This window comes from Camponotus vicinus, unplaced genomic scaffold, assembly GCF_025532165.1.
Source record: "Camponotus vicinus isolate PSW18456_S1 unplaced genomic scaffold, iyCamVici1.0 SCAF_11, whole genome shotgun sequence".
In the NCBI taxonomy this organism is placed as follows: Eukaryota; Metazoa; Arthropoda; class Insecta; order Hymenoptera; family Formicidae; genus Camponotus; species Camponotus vicinus.
In genome coordinates, this window is record NW_028141947.1 from 13,468,146 (window position 1) to 13,491,434 (window position 23,289).

Consider the following 23,289-nt stretch of genomic DNA (forward strand, 5'->3'; position numbering starts at 1 on the left):
TTATTGGCTAATTTGTTTTCCTTCTCCTGTGATTTTATATTTTTATATAATATCATTTGTCATCTATACATCCGTCTTTTCATTCGTCATTTTCTTAAAAACGGTTTACACTTGATCGAGATCAGATTAAAATCAGGGACTGACTAGTAGTTGTTGGAAGTATCATCGAGAAATGACGGCTATATTGCCGAAGCGTTAGTTACGAGACGTACATAGACATTTGGTTACAAGTAATGTATGATAAATTTTTTCAACTATTCACCAAGCAGATTCGATAGATCGGATTTAAGACAACACTTGTGATGAAAGTATCGTCAAGTCATAATTGTGCTAATTTTTCGCACTTTGTGTTTTATGTCTCTTATTTTTATATTTTATTTTTCGATGAGCAGTTATATAGTACAATTACTACCTATTATGATTCTCGTATCGCATTATTATTTACAGAAAAAAGAAAATCGGAATAATTCGTTTGATTTAGAAGTGTCCTCTATATGTTCCATAATGTATACTAACGTTGAGCATGTCTCATGCATGATATATCTTGAGCGAAAGAGAAGCACAAACTTTCTCGAAACTAATTAATAATTTTGACAATGTTTCTTACCTCATCGACGCCAATCTTCCGACACGCCTCGAGGAAGTTGTCGACATTCCGCCTGCATCGCGCCATTGTCAGTTTAGGCTGTAAAAAAAACATAGACATCATATCGATAAACATAAAATTGTATATCACAAAAATAATAAATTGTAAAAAATATACTTACTACAGCGGGAGAAGGAACATGTATACTGGCAACCGATCGTGGTCTAACGTGGTTGGCCAGATGACAGAGAACAACGCCGTCCGTTAATGCTGGTGCGAGGTCCTCCGGCAGTGCCATCTTCAATCTCGTTTCTATGTGCTATAAAATAAACGCGATGTTCTCTTGACCGTTATATATAATTACAATTGCAGCTGCTTTTCGTTCTACTTACATTTCGCAGTTGTTCAATGAGATCAGCTTCTTCTTTGGCGCGTTCGAATTCTCTTCTCATGGTAAAGGAATACTTTTCAGGCAAATTACTATTCCACGTAACAGATCGCGGAGATTTCGGACTACCACCGTTTCTGCTTGGACTCTTGTTGCCTAATAAAGATAGACATACTATGTGCATTTTGTGTAATTAAGTCTTCTTTCATTATAGAATCTAGAGAAATTTTATATTCTTTAGAATATAAAATTTCTCTTATACGTCGTTTATATAAATATAGTTACTTAAGAGCGATTCTATATCTAAAATCAGTATTATATGAGCCTATATTTGGTTTTACTTATAGATGGTCACCTTCTACGTAACCAACAGCGGTTTTGACCAGCCTGGGCGCGTGCGCTGGACTCGTATTTCCGGACAGGATGCTACTGCAAGTTTTAATGGGCGAGCTAGGTTTCTTGTAAGGTTGTTCGAGATACTTTCCATTCTTGTTGTTGTACTCGTTGTTGCTGCCGTTGATAATCGGCATGTTTTGATAGTTGATCCGCGACGGAGTGACCTTCTGCACCGGCCTTTTTAACGCGTTGTCCTCGTTGAAGATTTGTTTACCGGTCAAAGCAATGATTTCTTTATTATTGCCCGAATCAGTCTCGTTGTTTTGCGATTCATTTCCTGGTGGTGTCACTTGTTCACGAGGTCTATACACGCTTAGACCTTCGTTAGCTCTCTGCTGCTTTAGAGCTTCCTTGTACTCCCTAAGAATAAGATAGTTTATAATTTCGAATCTTTATGTATTGTTACAGCGTACGAGAGTGATATAACTTTCAAATGAATATTATATGATGATTTTTGTGAATATGAATGATTATAAAAGCAAGACGACTATGTATGAAAAATATTGAAAGCATGATAACAACACTTTAATCCTCTAACTTGCAAAAGTTTAAAGAAAAAAATAAAAAATAATTGTTAAAATCCAAATAATTTATTTTATAATTCAAATATCCAAAACGTTTGAGAAAATTAATACAGCAGCGTTGTTTGTAGTTGTTCAACGCATATGATTCGTCATAGCACTATTAGAGTGCGTCTGCTGGAGGATTCAAATACGGTTGGATGAGTAAGATGAGTGTAACGCAAACGTAGTAATGTGAATGAGATAAACTCGGACGGACAAGAGCTTTTGTACGGTTCAAAGCGAAGTTACCTGTACGTTTGTATGTGATTCAATGGCCTCTTATCGTCGCCGTTCACCAGCGCGGCGGGATTCATCGCAGTCTGAAGCGGGTGTACCGATTGTGCGGACGATATCTGCTGCGACTGACTCGTCAAATGTGTGGACTCCAGATGGCTGCAAAAAAGGATGCCAGCCACGATAATGCACATGCATGCATGCAAGAATATTACGTATATAACGTGTAAACTACCGTGTCTGTGAAATTCGTATCACAATATCAATGGGAAACACCGACAGAGGGACGCGTTTGTTTATCACGAGGGAAAGCACGCGGATCGGTTGATCATCGTAGCAAGAGATATTCACTCACCCCGGTGGCGTAATCGATGTGTGATGAAGGCTAGACATCATCGGTCTCCTAATGTCTGTCCCGTTCTCCGATGTGCTCCTCTCTAATCTCCTCTTTTCCAGTTGATCGTGCAATATCATCGCCTGCAAAAGATTGAGTCTTTAATTTTTAGTCCAATACAAGATATCTTATAATAGTAGTGTAATGTAGTGAATGTGTAGTGTAGTGTATGTTAAACTCTTAAAAAATTAGTTTTTAAACTTAATTTTTTTCATCTCTCTTTAATTCTTTTAATCTTTTAAAATTTACCAGAAAGAAGAGATGACATTCTCAACAAGTAGTTTTTAATTAATGTTATCTATTTCTCTATCCTAAAATTTATATTATTTTTCAATGAATTCTATGATTTAGAAATGAATAAATGTCAAGGAAAAATCAACTTTTTTAATAGAGGAAAACAATAACCAATCAAGGAAAATAGCGAGAAGTTAATTTCATCATCAGATTTACACAGAGATGCTAATATATTATTATTAATGCATCGCGTATCCGTAATTTTAAAACGTCGTTAATATGATCTTATCAGGTCAAGGTCTTATAACGAAATTTGAGCGACAGCCAACAACGGCTTGTCGTAATGAATATCATTGCCGCGGCTCTCGACTTGAGATCTATTTGACAGCTAAATATAGCGACTATGTCATCCTTTAGATTATGTAGTACAGCTCAATATTCTTATAACCACTTGCTTTTAGATAATGATATAGTACAATAAGTGTCTATCATAATTACAGTAGTAGATATATACTTCTGATTTTCTACTATCTTAATCTACTATCAGGATTATGTAATATTCGTATTATTATCTTATAAAATCTCACTTTTCTATTGATAATTTTTAAGAAAATATAATTGTCTGTGAAGAAAGATATATAATTATTAATTATTATGAAAATAAATCGTTTAATAAATATATTGAGTGGTCAGTATTTTTATTTATTACATGTAAGAAATAAAAAAACAGTTTTGTATTCAAATGGCAATTACTGCTATACTTAATAAAAAATAAAAAAAAATGTGGACCTCAATATATTTCTCACAAAATATTTCTTCATATCTTGAAGCAATCGGAAGAATCGATTACTGAATTTTTTGCGATAATCTTACATATTAGCCTACCTTGCCCAATTCATCTTCCAGGGATGTGTGCTCCCCAGGTGAAATCGTGCTGGGCGTCGACGTGCCGCTGCAGGATCCGTTCACGCCTACCTCGTGTGGTAATGTTATCGAAAGCGGTGAGCATTCCTGTCGCCACAAGCCGCGAACTTCGCCGTCGTGCACCTGCACGCAAACGGTGGCCAAATAGGAGTCATGTAAAATCGTGAATGGTGTACACCTCGTATCAGTAGAATTTTATTCGTGTACTTTTGTACAAAATGTTCGATCATACAAAGATCAAACGCAATCACTGGGATAAAAATTTTCTTTCTTTTGTACACAATAATTTATACAAGACTTACACAAAAGCTTACAAAAAATGTACATAACAAGTTTTATTATAATTCTAAGAAGTCATATGAATAAATGGACAATTATCTTGGTCAAATCAAACGTCTACGAAGCAGAAGCACTTTTTCTAAAGCAAGAATATAAAGCAAATGTATATGATACTTTATTGTTATTCTAAAACATCTGTCATATTTTACGGCATGTTTACGTTATATATATATATATATATATATATATATATATATATATATATTAAAAATATATTATATTTTTTTATTTACACAATTATTTTAATTAAGTAAGTTTGCATAAGTAAATGCTGTAATACTTTTGTCCGTGTTTTCCAGCATTTTCTTCGATAAGAAAAATAAGAATGTTAAGTCACAGGATATGTTTAGTTTTGAAATTTTCTTCTCGCTGAAAGAAGCAAAAGCGTCAATGTGATGCTCCGGTTTATTCATATAACTCATTATTTACGCTGGATCTTGGGATCAAAGATCCGCGGACGATTCGGCGACAGACTCGTCGAATAGCTTAGCGAGGAGATAGCTGTAGAGCGCGTGTAGGAGATGGAGCGATAGTGAAAAGGCCACGAGAACGGCGAAACTAACCGCGCTGTGGATTTCCTGGGACCAACGCTTGTCGACGCCATCGCTCGTGCTGTATCCGCTGTCGATGTTGTGCCGTCGATGCGACCTATCCAGCGTCACGTGACCTCTCGCATCCAGAGGTGCTCGTCGTGTTCGACCGCCTCTGGCTCTCTCGTGTTTCGCTGCTTGCCTCTCCAAGTACTTGAAAATGTGCGTTCGCCCGCGAATGCATAGCTGAAATCGGCAATAAAAACGGCCAAGTTAGAGGCCAAGTTAGCTTCGAGAGAATCGATATTTTAAGAAAAGATGTTCGCGCTATATTTTCGTTCATTTTACGCCTTCCCAGCAGTAGAACACTATCGAATAATCTCAGGATATTGATTCGGGAATTTGCAAATAAAGTCTTGAATAAAATATCCGAAGCGAAAACTACCGGTTTCGCAATCAACTTCGTAAGATGTAAAAAGTCTGTGAATGAGGAAAACAACATAGTCGACAGATGAAGTAATATCGTGTACGGGTTATTAAAATCCGTCAGTCTGAGGAAAGAGCGTAGGATGTCAAGGAAAATATCGGATTTTCTCTCTCTCTCTCTCTCTCTCTCTCTCTCTGTCTCTCTTTCTTAAGTGGAAATGAACTAATGAATCGTTTACGAATGCTCACCGAGGCAGGCGGCGAGGTCAGCGGATTGTCGGACAGTCTAAAATCCACCAAGCCCTTCATCTTCCTTATCTCGTTCGGAAGCACAGATATTCGATTGCCGCTAATATCCAGCTTCACGAGCCTCAGGTACGTCAGTTCTACATGAAAATGCATTTTAAAAACTTGATTGAAGTTCTCATCGAAAATTGATTATCAAATCTTCCGACAATTAGCTTAGTTAAAAAAATTATTTTAGATTCTACATTTCATTCCAAATTTCCTCTTTTTATTTAGAATTAATTTTCTTATTATATTGAATAAATAAATAAATAATTTACTTAGAACCGATTTATACATACGTTAATTTATGCATTAATTTTGCAAAGATTTAGTTTATCGAGAATTATACTTTCAAGCAATACATATTTATTTCTTCGCACAAATTGATGTGATTTCTTAATCGCGGATCCGATCGTAACATGAAAATATATCTACTATATATGTCGCAGTCCCATTAAAAAGGCGGGCCTACCTATAGGCAGGTGCACCAACAAGTTGCTCCTCAGGTCTAGAGACCGGAGTCGCGCAAGGTCGCCTATTCGAGGTGGAAGGCTCGTGATTTCGTTGCAACCTGCGTCCAGTTCTGCCAACGCTGTCATCCTGCCCAACTCATCTGGCAGAGATGCTAATCTGTTGTGCGCGACTAGCAAGGTCTGGAGGGGTAGCCTGCATATCTCTCGAGGTAGTGACGTCAATTGGTTTCGACTATAGAGAGACGTCAGGTCATTGTTTTTTTTTTTAAATAGATACTTTGTCTGGATATTATTAAAATTAAATTTCTTATGCGTTCGAATTTTATTTTTTAGAACGAATAATAGATTAATCGATTACTTCATTCAGTTTTTTTTTAAACTGACTAACAATTTTTGCAATATTTTTTGGAAGATATCATCTTTTTTAAATACATATATGTATAGATTTGTTAAAAATTATTATCATTATGCGTCCTTCGCATTAAAATTCATTTTTTTTTTAATCGAAATATATATTACTCGATAAATTATTATATAATTGATTATAATTATCGTCGCAATATATGACGATCTTTTTTTAAAATATTTTTAACTTTCCATTGTGTGATGTTGATGTTTCGTGCTATGTAGAGTAAGATACATATTCTTCTAGTTCCGAGAACTGTTATCGACTATTACGTCATATTAAACAGGATGTAGATATATCGCATGAATGTCAATATAGATAGACATATATACATAGGTGCACAAACCTAAGATCGAGGTAGTTCAGAGATTGGAGCATTACAACGGTTTCCGGGATTATTCTTATGGCATTATGGTAAAGGTGTAGCTTTTCGAGAAACGGAAATTCCGTAACTTCCTCCGGTAACTCACTGAAGCGATTTTTCGAAAGATCTGTAACAGAAAGAAAATATTCCACCTTTAAAATATGTTAAAGTACGATGAGTGGATTGAAAAGAAATGTAATTTCAAGAGATGTAACATACAGTTTTAATAAGAAATTGGAGTTCTCGTTATATTATGAATAAACATAGAATATGAAAATGGATCTTGCATTAATTTAAAAGCTAATTCGCATTTTTCTTAAGAAAAATAATAATTATCCATAACAATTAAATTATCCCCAAAAGTATCCCACAAACAATAAACGATCCTAAACAATCAGCCTCTACAATTGGCCGATCAAACTCATTAAGAAAGGAACTATCGAACTTAGTTAGGTATCGATATGTCTCCCATGGCAACAGCTGTGCTCCGGTTAGGGCGGTCTTAGGGTGTTGCTGGGGGTTGTTATGAATGGGGCGCGACGGCCACGTGCGCGCACAGCCTCGAAATGCAGGGAAAGGACAAGGGTAGCTCAGCTGCTCCCAGCTTCGAACCTTCTTCCTAATCAATAAAAGCTAGTCTTCGAGTCTTGGAAACATTCGCAAATATCGTCGAGTCGAATAGTTACGAAGCGGATATTATTCTTTTGACCCGAGTATTATAAAAATATCGCATACGTATATAAAATAAAAAAATTATGTGTTATGTAAGATCTTCGGAAAAAATTTATCTAAATTACATATTATAAATAAATATTTATAGAGATACAGATATAGATAAATATATATAGATATTTATAAATTATATAGATAAGTATTTCTATTTATATAGATAAGAATTTCTTGAATTTTTTTAGTAATATTTATATAGATTTAGAAATACTTATTTCTGTTACTGAGATATTATATCTGATATACATTTGACATTTAAATCACTTAGGAAATAAAACTAGTGGTAAAATTAATGGTTAAGATACAAACATTTTGACATTTTTTAAATATCTTGATCTTATTTGATATAAAACAAAAAAATTAACATTAAATATCATTATAAATGTTATCTTTTGTAAAAAGAAAATTATTCAGTAATACCTGATTCTCTATCTATATATTTCTGTATCTTTTTAAAATAGATTGGGAAGGACTGGAAAAAGTGGATGGATTAATTTACGGAAATTTTCCAAATATACCCCAATTTGAGGGAGAGAATCAGATCCCGAATCTGTCGAACGATCAACGGAAATTGACAATCGTTGCGTAAACAGGATATGCGATTTCCTTTAAAGGGATTGAGATCAAAATTTGCTCAACAATTTTTAACGAAAAGGATTTAAGAAATATGTGACATTTATTTTATTAGAATTTGCGAATTATGATTACAAGTATTTAATAAGTAACATATAAAACTATTTCTGTTTATTCGTATAAAAATACTTAATAATTTATAAAAGGATTAAAAATAATATTACATATATACGTCACTGTTCTATGGTATTATGTTAATTTAGTCTAAATCTATCTCTTAATGTATAATTATTGAAATAATTAATCATAAATTGCAGTAAGTCGGAGGGAATGTTATATAATGTGCTCGCGTAATTCATCATAACATAAGATATAATCCATTCTTATTCATCGAAAACTATGGCAATTTACGCGGTTATAACCCAAGGGTGTGCCTTGATGAATGTAACTTCATTGATCTCATTTCTTATATTCTTCGCGAACTAAGCGTATTGAAACGGGAATAAATCGAATAGGGTGAAAGCCAAGGCGTGAATAGGGATGCTCACGATACTCTTATGGCAGTTTGATACATCGATGTGTTGCTCTCAATAACTGCAATAGAGTATGTAGCACATTTCGATAGAGTATGTAGCACAATCGAAATATCGAATAATACAAGTAATGATGCAACTGATTTGATAGTTTTAATATTCTCTAATAAAAGTAACGTGCAATTATTATGAATAATTCACGATGAAAAAAATTTTTTTTATTGTAATTTCGGCATTAAAAAATATTTTTTCGAGAAATTTGTCGAATCAATACGCGTAGTATTAAAACAACATTTCAGAATATCGAATATTCCGTTCAATTTAAGCATTTGTTGGTCTGGAATAGTTGGGATACGGTCTATCGGGTGCAAGGGCGTCGGCTCGTCTGACGGAGACCCCTCGCCAACCCCACGAGCAACTCCCACGCAATATTGAATTCCCTTTCAAAACGCCGTCTCTTTGTGCAAAGTGACAAAATTTTGTGGCAGAGTGTCGCGTCATGAATTGGTATATTGTGACATCCTATTGTCGAATTTGTTTCGCGATAATATATGACGCACTACACTTCAATAAATCCATGTGTTGTGTGCTGGTGATAGACTCTGTCTACAGATAAGTTTTGTGAGAAACAAAATCGGTGAAAGCATGGGAGCCGAGAAACATGACTCTCATCTCTGAGAATTCGTTAGATTAGAAATCGCTAGAAAAATACATATTTCTATTGTATATCGTAAGATAAAAATATACCGCTATCACTTTCAAGAGGAAAGAATAATAGATTTACTTCGAAATTTAAAAGCACTTAATAATAACGTAGATAAATAAATGTAATGATAATTAAAGTTTAAGTTAATATATGAATAATTGTAATATAAAGAGCCGATGTAATTGATATTAACATATTTGTTACATTATGTACGTTATAAGGATATTATACTGTTTTTATTCGATTCATGATGAAAGATTTTTATACTTTTTTGCGCGTTGTCGCTCAACATGACGAAGGTTAGTCACACTGATTTGAAATTCACAATCGGCTGATAAAAATCAGTGGAACCGCGCGTGCGAATGATTATAAGCATGTCCACACTTCCGTTTCTAACGGTTAGATTGATCTCTCGATAAATATCGCAGTCTACCCTTTGTGTAGTGACTGTACAGGACATTTCAGAAAGAGTCGATGTACCCGAATATTTTCAAGGACCAAGGTCGAGGATCGATACACGATTTGCGTGACACGCACAGTTATATTATTTCCTGATAAAGGGCGTGGCAGTTTTATCGCTGACAAACTCCTACGCATTTGCGAATTTCGCTTGTTCAAGGTAAACGTTTTAGTGAACGGTTATGAAATATTATTTTAGATTCATTCGTTTTGCTAAATAAAAACATCATTTTTACCACGCTTAACATTAAAGTTTAATTTCTTCTAAATGCTTATAATTTTATTATATTTGTTTCTAAAAATAAAAATGTTAATTATAATCTAAAACAAAATAAATATTAAACAATTAATAAAAAAATTCGAATCTAGCATTACATGTTCAATAAGAGAATAATTACTAAACTATGTAAAAAAATACTTTTTTTTAAAGAGTATGTATGAATCAGAAGCAATCATGTGTTAGGTTCAGATTGAAAAATCTCAGATTGAAAATTTGTCTTATCTAATGAACCTGATGCAAAAAAGAGCGAGACGGAAAGCGAAATTGCCTGTCGAGCGGAAAATGTCTGCCTCACGGTTTCCACGTTAATCTCCACGTGCTGAAGCATGCAAGGCCAACGGCCGGGAAGAAATAAATGTCCGTCTAGGCGAGACGATCGCTTCGACGTTCGTCTGGCGGCGTCTGCCTACCTACCGTTTCTTTCTCTAGTTCAGGTTTCCATCTAAGTACCATTGCGACCAAAAGAAGTGTGCGTTCTCGTAACAGGTAGCCTTAAAGGTAAGCTCGATCATTTCCTCAAATCTTAACTAGCCGTTTCTGTTGCATCGTAATTTAACAAATGAAAAGGCACTTGTGAATTGGAAAAAATTCTAACGTGCTGTGTATCATAAAATTAACATCTTGTGTAACAAAATTAAAAAAAATATCCTGTGCTTTTTATAATTGAATTATATCAATAATGTTACTCGATCCTTTTTACATTGTACAAAATTTAGATACGAAATGCAGAAATTTAATTACAAGCATGAATCCGATTGAATGAGGATATAGGACGCGCATATTTCCCTAGGGCAAGATAGACTATTTAAGGCGCTATTGAATGGATAGAGGAATTTATTTAGGTTCAAAGCCGGTTTCCGCATGCCTAACACCTGAGGATACGATGACGCACAATAAAGTTAGTTGATGATAGAAATGAAACGGTACTTATAAGTGCCTTATGCAGAAAAAAAAGAAATGCCTTTAATACTAAAACTCAGAGTAATGGATCTATTCATTATCAATTCTTATAAAAAATTAATTGCATTTTATGAGCAATTTTTTTTTAATTTGCCTAATTTTCTTTTATACATTAGTTGTGAGCGTGAGATGACATTCATATTTTTCTATAAAAAAGAAGTTTTATAAAATTTCATGTGAATATACTTAGGTTTTAAATGATAAGTGTGATATAAATTAATACATATTATTCTTGTTCATAATAATGATACTATGAATATACATTGTTTCGCGTACAATGTCATCGTATGTGCATCGAGACAAGCTCGCAAGTCGTGAGCGCCGGATGTAAATCCTGAAGTACGAATGAAGGACGAATTCCTCCATTTTCTGGGTGTGTCCCGCGCGATTCATCGAATGTTGCAAAAAAATCTCGTCTCCGTGACTTGCCGTCGTTGACCATGAGTTGCAGGTGATGTTGATTCTTCGTTAATTGGAACATGTCACGCACTAATGGCAGAGATCTCTTCTTTGACAGAAGAAAATGCACTTTCGAGACACATAAAAATTGATCATTCAATATTACATTGTGCAATAATAAAATAATATTTCTCCATGCGTTATTCTTGATATAGAAAAATTTTATTTGTAATAGAACTAATATCATATAATATTTTCAGAGAAATCATTGTGTTTCAATCACTTCATTTTTCCCTCTTTCTCTCTTGACAGTAGCGTACAATAAATATGACTGTTTCCGGCGTCGAATGTATTTCTATCGAATGACGAGTGACATTGTTTACAATGACATTGCTGTAGCGTAACGTAATATCGATCCAACATCTGTGATTTCATCATCATTGTAATGATCACTCGTAATCGGCGATAAATATTTGAGATAAGTATATCCGGCGCCATAAGCATTTATTTCTGTCAGCTATGCTTTATATATCTTGTAACTTACAAAATATGACAGAGAAAAACCTCTTAATATTTTTTTATATTAAAAACCAAAAGAAAAAAAAGAGAGAGTGAGTGGCTGCAGTCTCCTATATCTATTGCGTCCGATCTTATTCTTGTTGTTCCTGCAAAAGGTGTGGCTAGAAAGAAATCGTTGAAGGGAAAGGGACGTTGAAGAAGACTTTATGTCGTTAACTTATCCTGAGAGATACGCGGGGCCCTGAAAGCCCACACACGTAAGGCCGTCTCTCGAAACAGAGGGAAACAGAGGACCGCACGATCGATAACGCCCCCATGGCAAATATTGCCCATGGGGGTTGCCATGCTGTCAAGTACTAAGCAAGATACTTCGCGCGCGCGTTGTTCACTCCGGCGTGTATCGCGCAACAAAGTGAAATATTCACGGCCTTATCAGCGTGAAATTTGACCGAGTTACCTCTGCGGAAGACTTGGTCAGGAACCTCGTGCAAACTGCATCATATAAAGGATGCATCCCCGCTGTGTTTGCAGCGAAAACTGCTTGCATAAGAGACGCCTAAAAAAAGAGATAGGAAGTAGGAGAAAATAGGATTTTTTGAAGAATTTAGTAATGATTTTTGTACTTAACGGAAATTACTTAATTTTACAATGTTTATATGAGCCTATGATTTGATGATTTATTTATTTATCTGCTTCTTAAATTATCATAATTGAAAATGTTACGCGATATTAAGCAGCACGAACACGTTTACTGTTTTTCTAATATAATCTTCTCATTAAGTTTCTTCAGAATGTAATAAGGTAATTTTAAGAAGCCATAAATTTAATAAATCTTACGATTTATCTTCCTAACACGATTGGTATACTTATTTGATTTCAAGCATAATTATACACTTTTCCGACGTAAGATAACATAAGATCTTCAGACAATATATTAGATCGCATCTTTTCCGCTTCTCATGATTACGGCGAGAAAGCCGCAGGTCTAAATTGCCCTAACAATACCATTGTTACATAACACAAATTTAATTAGTTCCACTATAACGTAAAAAGTTATCGGATGGATCAACAAGAACCCAGAGTTGATAAATACCTTTCTTCGAGAGCGAGAAATCCCGATTCGCAACGCGAGCCAATTATGGTACGTTTCGCATACCTGGTGAAGCGCGATTTTCGCATAATTGACTTTCGCCGTCATTGTTCACGGTGGCGACATATGACGCCGCTGAGGAGGCCCGCAGAAAAAACGACATCGCGGGAGATGCGCCGGTGAGAGGGACGGGAAGGGACGGGAAGGGAATTGTGTGCGAGGAGAAAAGAAGTTCACACGGCGCATCCGTCCGGCTTCTTCGTGTTGTTGTCGTCGTCGTCGTCGCCGTCGCGTGCTGTCCTTGAACCGTCGCTATTGCCATGTCATTGGCGGGTTGATCGCGTCAAAGACGAAGAGGAGGACGGCTGCGAGGTGGACAACCGCGCGAGGAGGGAGCGAGAAGGACAGCTCTGCCGCTTTTGTGACGGACCGCCGCAACTTCCGGCGACGCGCAAGTGCGGACGAGACTCGCATTCTCGATCGGGCGCCACGAATTCAAGAGCATCTTCGTCATCGTCTACGTGAACTCGCCACCGGTTCCTCAGATGGAAAATTTATCGTGGTATAAGCAATAATCAATAATGATACCTGTAAGAAATCTTTAGTTTTTCTGATAACATTTTGATTAAGAATAACATTCTGATAACATTAACAATTAAATATCACATTAAAATTATATTTTTAATGTCTCATTCAAATATTCATACATCTATCACATAAATATGTAAAAATTTTTTTAAATGGTAAAAAGCACATCATGTTAATTCTACAGACAAGAGCTGATCTTTTAAGGCGTGCAATTATTTACATTTATATGAAATGAAATAGGACTCTCTGTGATATCGTACAGCCGGATTTGTACGTTTAAAGTTAATATTCGGATAAAATATTCATGTGCTGCCGAGGTAAAGTGGAATTTATCGGCGTTGTAACGCCTGAAATCTCGAATGCACATTCTGACGGACAATGTTTGGATTCCATCTAAGCCGCCTGTCAGAGATAATTTCCACGGCAGCGAGTTGTCGACCATCTGGTACGCGACGATTTGACCAGGCATGAATTACGTGCGTGGAAACTTGCAGAGAACATACGCAGCGTTGAAAATTATACAAACCAAAGTCGGAATAAATTACGAACGCGAGAGAGAGAGACGCTAACTCAACGAGAAGATTATACGATTAGTAAGAATCTATTCCGAATTATTCGAAAAAATATTCTAGGATATCGCGTATGTAAAGAAAGGAGTTTCCTAGCACGTTTTCACGATCCGGTTTATATGTGGACGAGGCGGCTCATGCGTGTCGAACAGTGCGTCGTATTGTGCGTGCAGCCGTCTCAAGCCACACGTTCGACCGAGCGTGATTATGGATGCATGTAATACATTTGGCAGACGTGCCAGAGCGTATGTGGATAACACACGGCAGGGGAACAAAGGAGATATTTTTTTTCCGTCGACAGATACGTTTCAATTCTGCGCTGACGCCGATGTACAAGATTTTCTAGAGAGCAATTCTAATTTTAGTAGGTTTTTAATTCGATTTTTCATTATTTCTCACTTATTTTTATCTTAATTTATCATTATTTATCACTTATATTTATCTAAATGTTAATTTGACAGTATTTTAATTCGATTGTAATTTTGAAAATATTTAAAAAGCTGCTATAAATAATTTTCTTCAAAAAGTCTGACTCAAGAATACAAATTTGTCGCTCTATTATTAAGATTACAGAATTAAATAATATAATGTGTTGTATATTATATATTTATAAGATAAATGTTTAGGAAAGATAGTTAATTAGTTTCACAACATTTCAAATCAATTATCCAATTATCAAATTGATATAATAGTGATTACTGATAAAACCCAATAATTAATGTGAAAATCTCATTATGACTCCGATTATGATGATTGATATATAAAATTATAAAAAAGATTTTATGTATACCGTTGTCATAGGTATAAGCATATCATTATAAATTTATTATTGCAAATTTATATAATTATTTGAAATTATGATTATTTCACATATAACAGCAATATCACAGATATAACGCTGAGGAAGAGAACTATTAATATACAAAAACGATTCATATATAAAATATGTGCGTGAGGAATTAGAGCAAATAAAGCTGTATTATATCGTATAATTTTAACATTCATTATCTGTATCTTACATCTTGTAAACATTTTTCATGTATACAAAATATTAATATATAATATGTATATGAAGAATTAAAGCAAGTAATTATATCGCAATTAAAATTAATCATTTTATCTATATTTTTTTTATTATCATAGAATTTTTCTAATGTATATTAAGATATGTCATTTTCTAATTCATATTAAAATATGTTTTTACAACATATATTAAATGCTTTTTTAAATTTCATATTATTTGTATCATACTCTGTGCTTATATTTTTTATCATGATCTTGTATAATTCAGCTCGAGATCCGAGTGCGAAAGGCTAAAAGACGACTTTGTTCCTCATAATTTGCGCACAGTGTCGATTTTAGATGATCATCGAGGCGAATTCATCGGTCTCCGTTTCCACGTGTATTATTCACGCCTAGTCGCGTTTCCTAATTTAAACCCGTGAAGCTAAGAACCGCGTTTAAGCAGATTAAGTTAGCCTTAATCATGGGGCGGCCTACAAATTATACCAGCGTATAATCAAGCGATCGCATCGGCGACACTGTGGAAGAGAAGAAAATGATCATCAAGTACGCGAGAGAGAGAGAGAAACACATTTATAACATTATATTTATACTCGTATTTGTATTAAAAAAAGAAAATGGATTAATTATTAAAAATTAATATATATAAATAAAAATTCTATACGATTTATTAACAAAATTATATCACACGTATTTATGTAGACGTTTTGATATAAACATGATATGTACTATTCGCATGTATTTTGATATCATTCATATGGTGTCATTTTTTTCAATCATTTTCAAATTAAAAACTATCGTTTCGACATTTTTGACAAAAAAATCAACTTTGAGTCGTTCAGAGAATTTCCGAGCGAAATGAATAAAAAGTTGCATTGCCTCGTATGTTTTTTATACATATGCATAAGCTATTCACCTTTATCTATCGGGACTTTTATTCGTCGCTCACGATGCATTATTCCGCGATAATGTTTTGCACACGTCGTGCTAAAGGTGTAGCTTGCAAATGGAAACTCCACATTTTCGGACGCAAATATAGCACTCGCAGAGAAAAAAAAATCGCGAGGAGTATGAGTAACGTCACCCCTTCTCTCTCTATTTTCATGCATTTTCACGTACAATGCACGTCAGCGGGTATTCAAATCCGAACTCACTGCAGCGTCGTCGTGCGTGTACACACGAAAAGTGAGTTTCGCGGAAAGCGGCTTTGAGCTTTCGATCGTTAGATATATGCCAACTGGCATTCGGCGAATTGCATCATGTCATTTATGCGGTTGCAGGAAAATTATATTAATCAAAAGATGAAAGGTTCATTGAACGTTCTGACTACACATCGATGCTAACTCAATTTATTTTTCGTTAGATTTTTTTAATGAATTAATTCGATTAAGATATTAAGAATGTTTTGCTTCATTTTCTAATTATCTATAATTATCTATAAAAAAATGTGTTACACGTATAAAATATAATATCAAAAAATAAATGAAAATTTTTTCAATTATTTAGAAACATTATTTCGCATAATAAACAAATGTATGAAATGTGTAAAATTTTTTCTCTTCTGCGTAAAATTAAAAACTTTCTCGCAATATTAACTCGCAATATTATCTAAATTTTGCTCGAACAATATGGATTATAATCTTAATTGAGAGGATCTGCGATTTAAAATCCACAAAAAAGTAAGATTCAATTCATATAGAAGTATATCCACAAATTTTTCACATCAAATTTTTTGTAAGTTGTGTACGCAAATTGCGTTTGTCAAGAATATATCGCAGAAGGGAGAAATAGGGAAAGAGAGAAAGATTGACCTCGTTGATAACCTCTGGTTTCTATCTTTTATCAGATAAAGTTAGCGCAATGGAAGCACCATGAGTTCACACAATGAGATCGGAAGATGCGATATTGTGCATGTGCAACAATGGGTAGCACGAGATAACTGCACTTTCGATAGTGCAGTCGACCGACATTGACAATTCTTAGCAAATCGGCCAAACGAGGTCTATAATGTACGGAGATTGATTCTATTAAGAAGAATATAGTATGAAACTGAATTATTCGCGTCTCTTCAATCTGCTCTTGTCAAATTATGTAAAATTGGTCGGTTATTGTTAAATAAACTGATATTCTTTCGCACAGTTAATTTCATAGATAGTTTTCTAAAAACTTTATTATTAAATCTTATTCTATACTAGTAGGATGACCTGTATAAAAAGGCATTTTAAAGTTTATCAACAGTTTTATATAGATGTCCACGAGACGATTACAGGTCGCGACCTGGATACGTGAATAACGCGCGATTAAATTCGTACGAATGAAAAATGTAGAATGATCTCTGCGAGATGGAATCGCATGAAATTCATTATTTGCCCAGATGAGAAATAACCATGTTATTTTTATTAAACTACATAATTAATCTTTTTTTCTCAATTTTAATAGGTACATTTTTATCCATGTTTCAACATTAAAAAGTCAGATTCTAGGCCAAGTTTGAGCAAAAAAGTGATACTAGTAGTGCTACATGACATTGCTGAGAAATAAAGCGTTAAAATGATGTCACTGTACATGTGTTGAGAAGCTAAAACAGAGATAAATTTATTCTTCTTATCTATTCTGACAATTTCTACGTTTAAAATAAAAATAAATAGGTGTGAGAGAAAGGAAAAAAGGCCATATAATTGGAAAAAATAAAAAAATTGATCTAATGATAAAGTACGCGCTTTAAAAAAAAATAATGCGTCGAATCGATTATTGGAGAAAATGAAAAGATTAAATCTTGGGAAGGAGACGTCACAGTTTTGTTTCTAAAAATGTCTATGAATACATAGCTATTTATGTGTCTAAGATAAAACGTAATAAAAACTTATTTAATTTAAATTAAACAATATTATAATATTATTTATAATATTATAAATAATATTATTATCAATAATATTATTAATAATATTATTTAATTTAAATTAATTTAAATTAATTTAAATTAAACAATATTATGTCATTGTTGTGTTGAAACATGTATAACGACGATCAAAAGGAATGTTCCATGACATAATAATTCCTCGCGTGAATTTTCTCAAAGTGATAAAAGCTGGCTGAAAATAGCAAATTAATTGAAAAATCTGTATAGAAAAGAGCTATTTTTAATTTCGAGCGCACCCTCACCGATCGATCACTCGTAGATTAAACGCTGGGTAACGACTAGTCTTTATATTGCTCGTAAATATCAAGGATGAGCAATGAAACGGCGAAAGCTAAATGTCTTTTGCATCGTTGTATGCAGCAAGTGTAAGTATGTAATTGTACACACATAAGCATGTAACGATGGCCGTTGGTGCCGCGGTGCAAATTTATTTGTAGATAAAACGGAAGAGCTCCGACTTTAAAGTCGATAGATCGATATATGGGTCATATATCGTAACGATAGATGCAGAGTCATGTCATGTTTATTAGACATCATACATACTTTAACATTTACTAAACGAACATTTTTTTTATATTGCTTATACATATGTTGACATGCACACACTTATAAGAAAAATAGTTAATAATGATTAATGATTAATTAACAATTAACAGCTGATATGCGGGAGCATTTTATAAATTTAAAGAAAAATTTTTCGATTTATTTTTCTTATATAGAATATTTATGAGTGATAGTAGATAACTTTTACAGAAACTATTGATTTTAGTAAAAACTATTGATTTTTATAAAAAGAAAACCTTTATTATCTAAAAATAATTTTATATAGCTCAAAACATGCGGAAATTTATCTACTCTATTTCTAAAATAAAAAAAATTGATATTTTAATCATTCCCAAATGCATATTTTCCCTCTTAAGATCTAATATAATCTTTATGATGAGGGGTACTTTATGAGATTAGAAAATTGAGCCGAAGGAATTCTAAACTTGCAGAATCAATTTACGTAGGTTGTACACATGATTGAAACAAAAACACAGTGGAAGCTAATCGCCGTTATTTATGACCCAAGCGAAAGGTTCTCTTTTGCGTTATACACGGTGACATTTGAAATACGGTTGAACGCGTTCGACAGGATATGCCTCTGCCGCCCTGGTTTCCTTAGCATGTATGTTTTCCTGACATTTTTAAGTCTTTAAGCACTCGGCGTAAATGATGCAAACAAAGCGATCCACTTCTATAATAATCGAGTTACACAGCAACTGCGATGTATGTACGCAAATATTGCATTATCTCTGCCCTTTTTCTCTCTTAAAAATATATATTTTTTAAATATAAATATCGTGCCATCTTCTTACAGATCTAGCATTATCTGTTATTTATTGAAAATATGCATTATTTTTCAAAAAATGATAGTCAACTACATCTTGATATATTAGTCATACAAAGAAAAATTAGTGCAATTTTGCATTTTGATAAATATAAACGATTATAGTGGGATCATTTCGCATACGTAACTGTTAAAATTTATTAATTCTGTTACATAAATTAATCTGCTAATGTAAATATCATAAAACGTTCTATTTATATATTTGATATTGTAAGTGTGCCTACGAATATCTAGCGATGATATCGTAGTGATAAAAGTAAAAGTTGGTAAGCGTAATATCGCGAATATCGGTGAAAAGGAAAAAGGGCTCAGCGAGCCATGACTGGCATAGCTTTCTTCTAAGCTATCGATAATCCACGGGAGATACTTTATCTTCAAACAACGAGTGCATCAGAGCGACGAGGGTTGGTGCAATTTCTTCACAAAGGAGCTACTTATAAACCGTGAATATTCTTTTTGGACCAATAACTTTCGAGAGCTTTTGCCGCTTTTCAATAAATCTTGTTAATAGAATAAAAGATAAATTATGGTTAGAAGTGATATTCTCGTATATGAATAAAAAAATGAATAGAAATTAATGGGCAGTAATTAAATTCCATGAAATTAAATTATGTTTTTATGGAGAAAAAAATGCTGAAATGCTCTCTTACATAAGATTGTTTTGTAAATTGTTAGAGATAAAACCAATTAAAGTAATAACTTTAATTAATTTGAGGTTGCTAGAGAGAAAAAGAGACATAGAGAATCTGCAAAATTTCAGTTAATTGGTGCTTTATAGAAACAATCTGTGCAAAAGGATTACAACACATAAATAGAACATACTATATATTTTTCTTTATTAACGAAAAGTTGCTAGCGCGTTTCGTATCATTTTTATGAATAGCTGCGTATTATGACATATACAATAATTACTGCATTCTACACTAGATAATAAGCACTATTAGCACAAAATTTGTGACTCTACATACCAAGCCGAGATGATATTAGTGCGGCCCTGCGATAGAGTTAATTATAACTCGGCAACGAAACCATGTTGCCTTGCACATGCGATACACAAGAGGAATGATGGCGTATGTGATACAGTGACACGCGGTCTGAATGACAGAACTTTAAATCTCTATGAATATCAAACAATGCATAAAAAAGTCTACCTTATTACGATGCGTTATTTTGTATTACAGACAGAGAATGAATACTTGACGGCAATATATGAACAGTTATTGAATAATTAGTATATGAATAATTACTGAAAAACCGAGTGAGCAATTGAAAATTTTTGAATAAATCAAACGATAAAATATGCACTGTCAAAATTATTTGAATAAGTTGTAATATTACAAATTGAGATAATTATGGAGTTTTTAAAAATATCTTTCCATTCTCTTTCTTTAACAGAGTTTCATAAATCTAAGCGATTTTATATAAAACTGAAATAATTAGAAAAAGATCCTAAAAGAACAATAAAAGTTTCGTAAGATTTTTTCAAAATAACACTTATCTATTTCATATAAATTTAGTAATAAAAATTTTAAGTAAATAATTATTCGTACAAAAAGCAATATTATTTTATGTAGATTGACGCAAAGAAAATATAAAAAATATTTAAATATAAAATATTTAAATATATAAAATATTTTAATATAAAAAATAAAGATTAAAAATGATAACGCATAAAGTAAAAATAATCTAGAAACGAAATAATTTGAAATACATAAGAGCTGTAAAAAATCTTGCCAATAGTAAATCTTACGGGACTTTTGAAACTACGCTATATTCCAGCGATTTCATTTATTTTTCCGCTAGAATTTTATGTTTTACCCATTGTATAGTAATTAAAGCCTCATATCGTGCTAGATGCAAAGGTGTTGAATTAATATTCCTCATTAAGAAGCCGCTATAAACTCGCGTGCTTGCTCGCGCGTGCGGCACTAATTCGCGAAGGCGATATATTCGCGTTCAGGAGGCATCTGAATTCATGAAAGCTGTGGAATAACCGCCGACCGATTTGTATTATCTACCAACGCGTAAAATAAACAGTGTATTATTCCCAGATAATTAGCCGCGAGTTATTATCATTACGATAGTACACCTCGATCGTAAAATCGCGTATAAGCCTTCGAATATATAAGCTGTCTTTCTCATCATTTTTCATTCGCGAAATTGAAATTTTGATATTAATATCAGTTTTCTATTTTATATAGAAAATATTGAATATATCGTAATATATAATATATAATCTTCTGGTGCTAAAATGAGAATCGAATCATTTTTAGATATTTTGCACTTGTATTTCGTATCCATCTACCTCTAGCCACCCTCAAAATATCATTCTTTCTCACGAAATTATAATAATATTTCGATATTATTTAAACTTCCTCCAGAACTCCGTGAATGCAACTTGGATTCTAATAAACTAATGGATAGCGTTGCTATCAATACCGGAGGAAATGCCTGATTTCTCACAGTCGCCGGTACATTATATGCACGAGCACAGGACAATAAACGCGTGTGGCGGTCCGGAGGCACGCGAGAGATGACGACACAACGCCGTATCGGGTGCATTCATCGTGTTTGGTCTCGGCGCACGTGCGACGCGAGACACAGACCTCAGATGCGACAGAGTCTGGACTGTCTCGTTACAAACACGACGGAGATCGGGGATGCGCGAAGTCTCGTGCCAAATGCGGCACGAGAGATCGTGTCTTCATTCATATTCGCCATCGGACGCGAACAAATTAGGGAGAAGGCTCGTTCGCAGCTGGGAGTCTCGGAAAGAAATTAATTAATCACGATGCGTAAGTACGTCAGACGATGCCTTACCATACGAAATAATAGTGATTACTCCTTAATTTTTTTTAGTGCAATAAAAGTTATGATAAAATTTTTGTATTAATTTTTATGAAAGTATAGTGATAGTGTTTTCAATTTGTTTTCAAATTTTTCATTACATTTATTATTTATTCCGCGTAAAAAGATAAACATGATGGGATATAAATGATTCTAAAAATATAGAAGGCTAGAGAAATACACATAATAACAAGATACTCTTGTGCAAGAGTGTTTATTCTATGTCGTTATTTACTTTTCTATCAAACAGTCTACAATCGCGATTGGTCGATATACTCTTTAGTGCATCTGGCGACGGTTTGTTTGGTATTTATCGATTTTGATAAATATTTATATGATGCTAGATAAATATACATTATTTTAAAATTGTATCATGAAATAATATTAACTGTTATTTTAATAGAAAGGAAAGTCGTTTGTATTATTCTTAAATATGTGAATAAATGATATGTTCTTTATAAACAGCATATCACACAAAATATCCAAATCGCATATCAAATTGATATATGTCGTATGTGTAAGAGTTCCTCGAACTTTGGATGTTTCGCAAGGGAATGTCTCGTTAGAGTCTCCTTTGACAAGTATAAGTGCTTCGAATAAACGATAAAACCGGATTACGTTAACGAACTTTGCTTCACTGTGACACAACTCAACTCTAGAATCGCTCGTTAAATCTTTTTCCGATTAAATGTTAGCATTTTTATATTCTCTCTATAAAATTTATGTTTTAAACCGGAAATATCATATTTATTATGTTTTATATTTATCTTGAAATAACTTTAAAACGCTCATAATCAAATAATAAAGCATCTTGATAAGTTAAATTAATATATTAAATTTGATATATCAAATTTACTTTAATATTACAAACTTATTATATATCAACATATCAATCAAATATTATTAATAAAGTTTATGTATAATAATCATCAATAAAATAATTGACATGTCCACATATATTAATTACTGCTCCTAATAATTGATACTATATCATATGTTATTTTCTTCAGCATATTGAGAATAACGTTGTCCCTTGGTATTACAACTAAAACCGTTATCATTTCATTGCGTTAGTACTCTAGGATTAATACGGCGTGAGCTCTGACACACTCTAGGGTACTCTAGCCCATTCCCCAACTTGTCATGTTTCTCTCTAGCA

The 23,289-nt window shown here is 33.5% G+C and overlaps 1 protein-coding gene across 3 annotated transcripts in view; it reads right to left on the bottom strand.

Annotated features, from left to right (window-relative positions):
- Positions 1-23,289, bottom strand: part of Lrch (Leucine-rich-repeats and calponin homology domain protein) — a 42,439-nt gene that overhangs the window by 11,828 nt on the left and 7,322 nt on the right. For 2 of the 3 annotated variants that reach the window (XM_083082707.1, XM_083082706.1), the window contains exons 2-12: positions 6,528-6,672; positions 5,775-6,007; positions 5,264-5,400; positions 4,622-4,834; positions 3,681-3,842; positions 2,523-2,644; positions 2,183-2,326; positions 1,330-1,730; positions 979-1,130; positions 768-905; positions 608-685 (exon numbers count right to left, since the gene is read on the bottom strand). In XM_083082707.1, coding sequence (XP_082938833.1) covers positions 608-685; positions 768-905; positions 979-1,130; positions 1,330-1,730; positions 2,183-2,326; positions 2,523-2,644; positions 3,681-3,842; positions 4,622-4,834; positions 5,264-5,400; positions 5,775-6,007; positions 6,528-6,672 — 1,925 coding nt within the window. The remainder of the gene's footprint in view (positions 1-607; positions 686-767; positions 906-978; positions 1,131-1,329; positions 1,731-2,182; positions 2,327-2,522; positions 2,645-3,680; positions 3,843-4,621; positions 4,835-5,263; positions 5,401-5,774; positions 6,008-6,527; positions 6,673-23,289) is intronic. The other variant, XM_083082708.1, reaches the window with a different exon arrangement.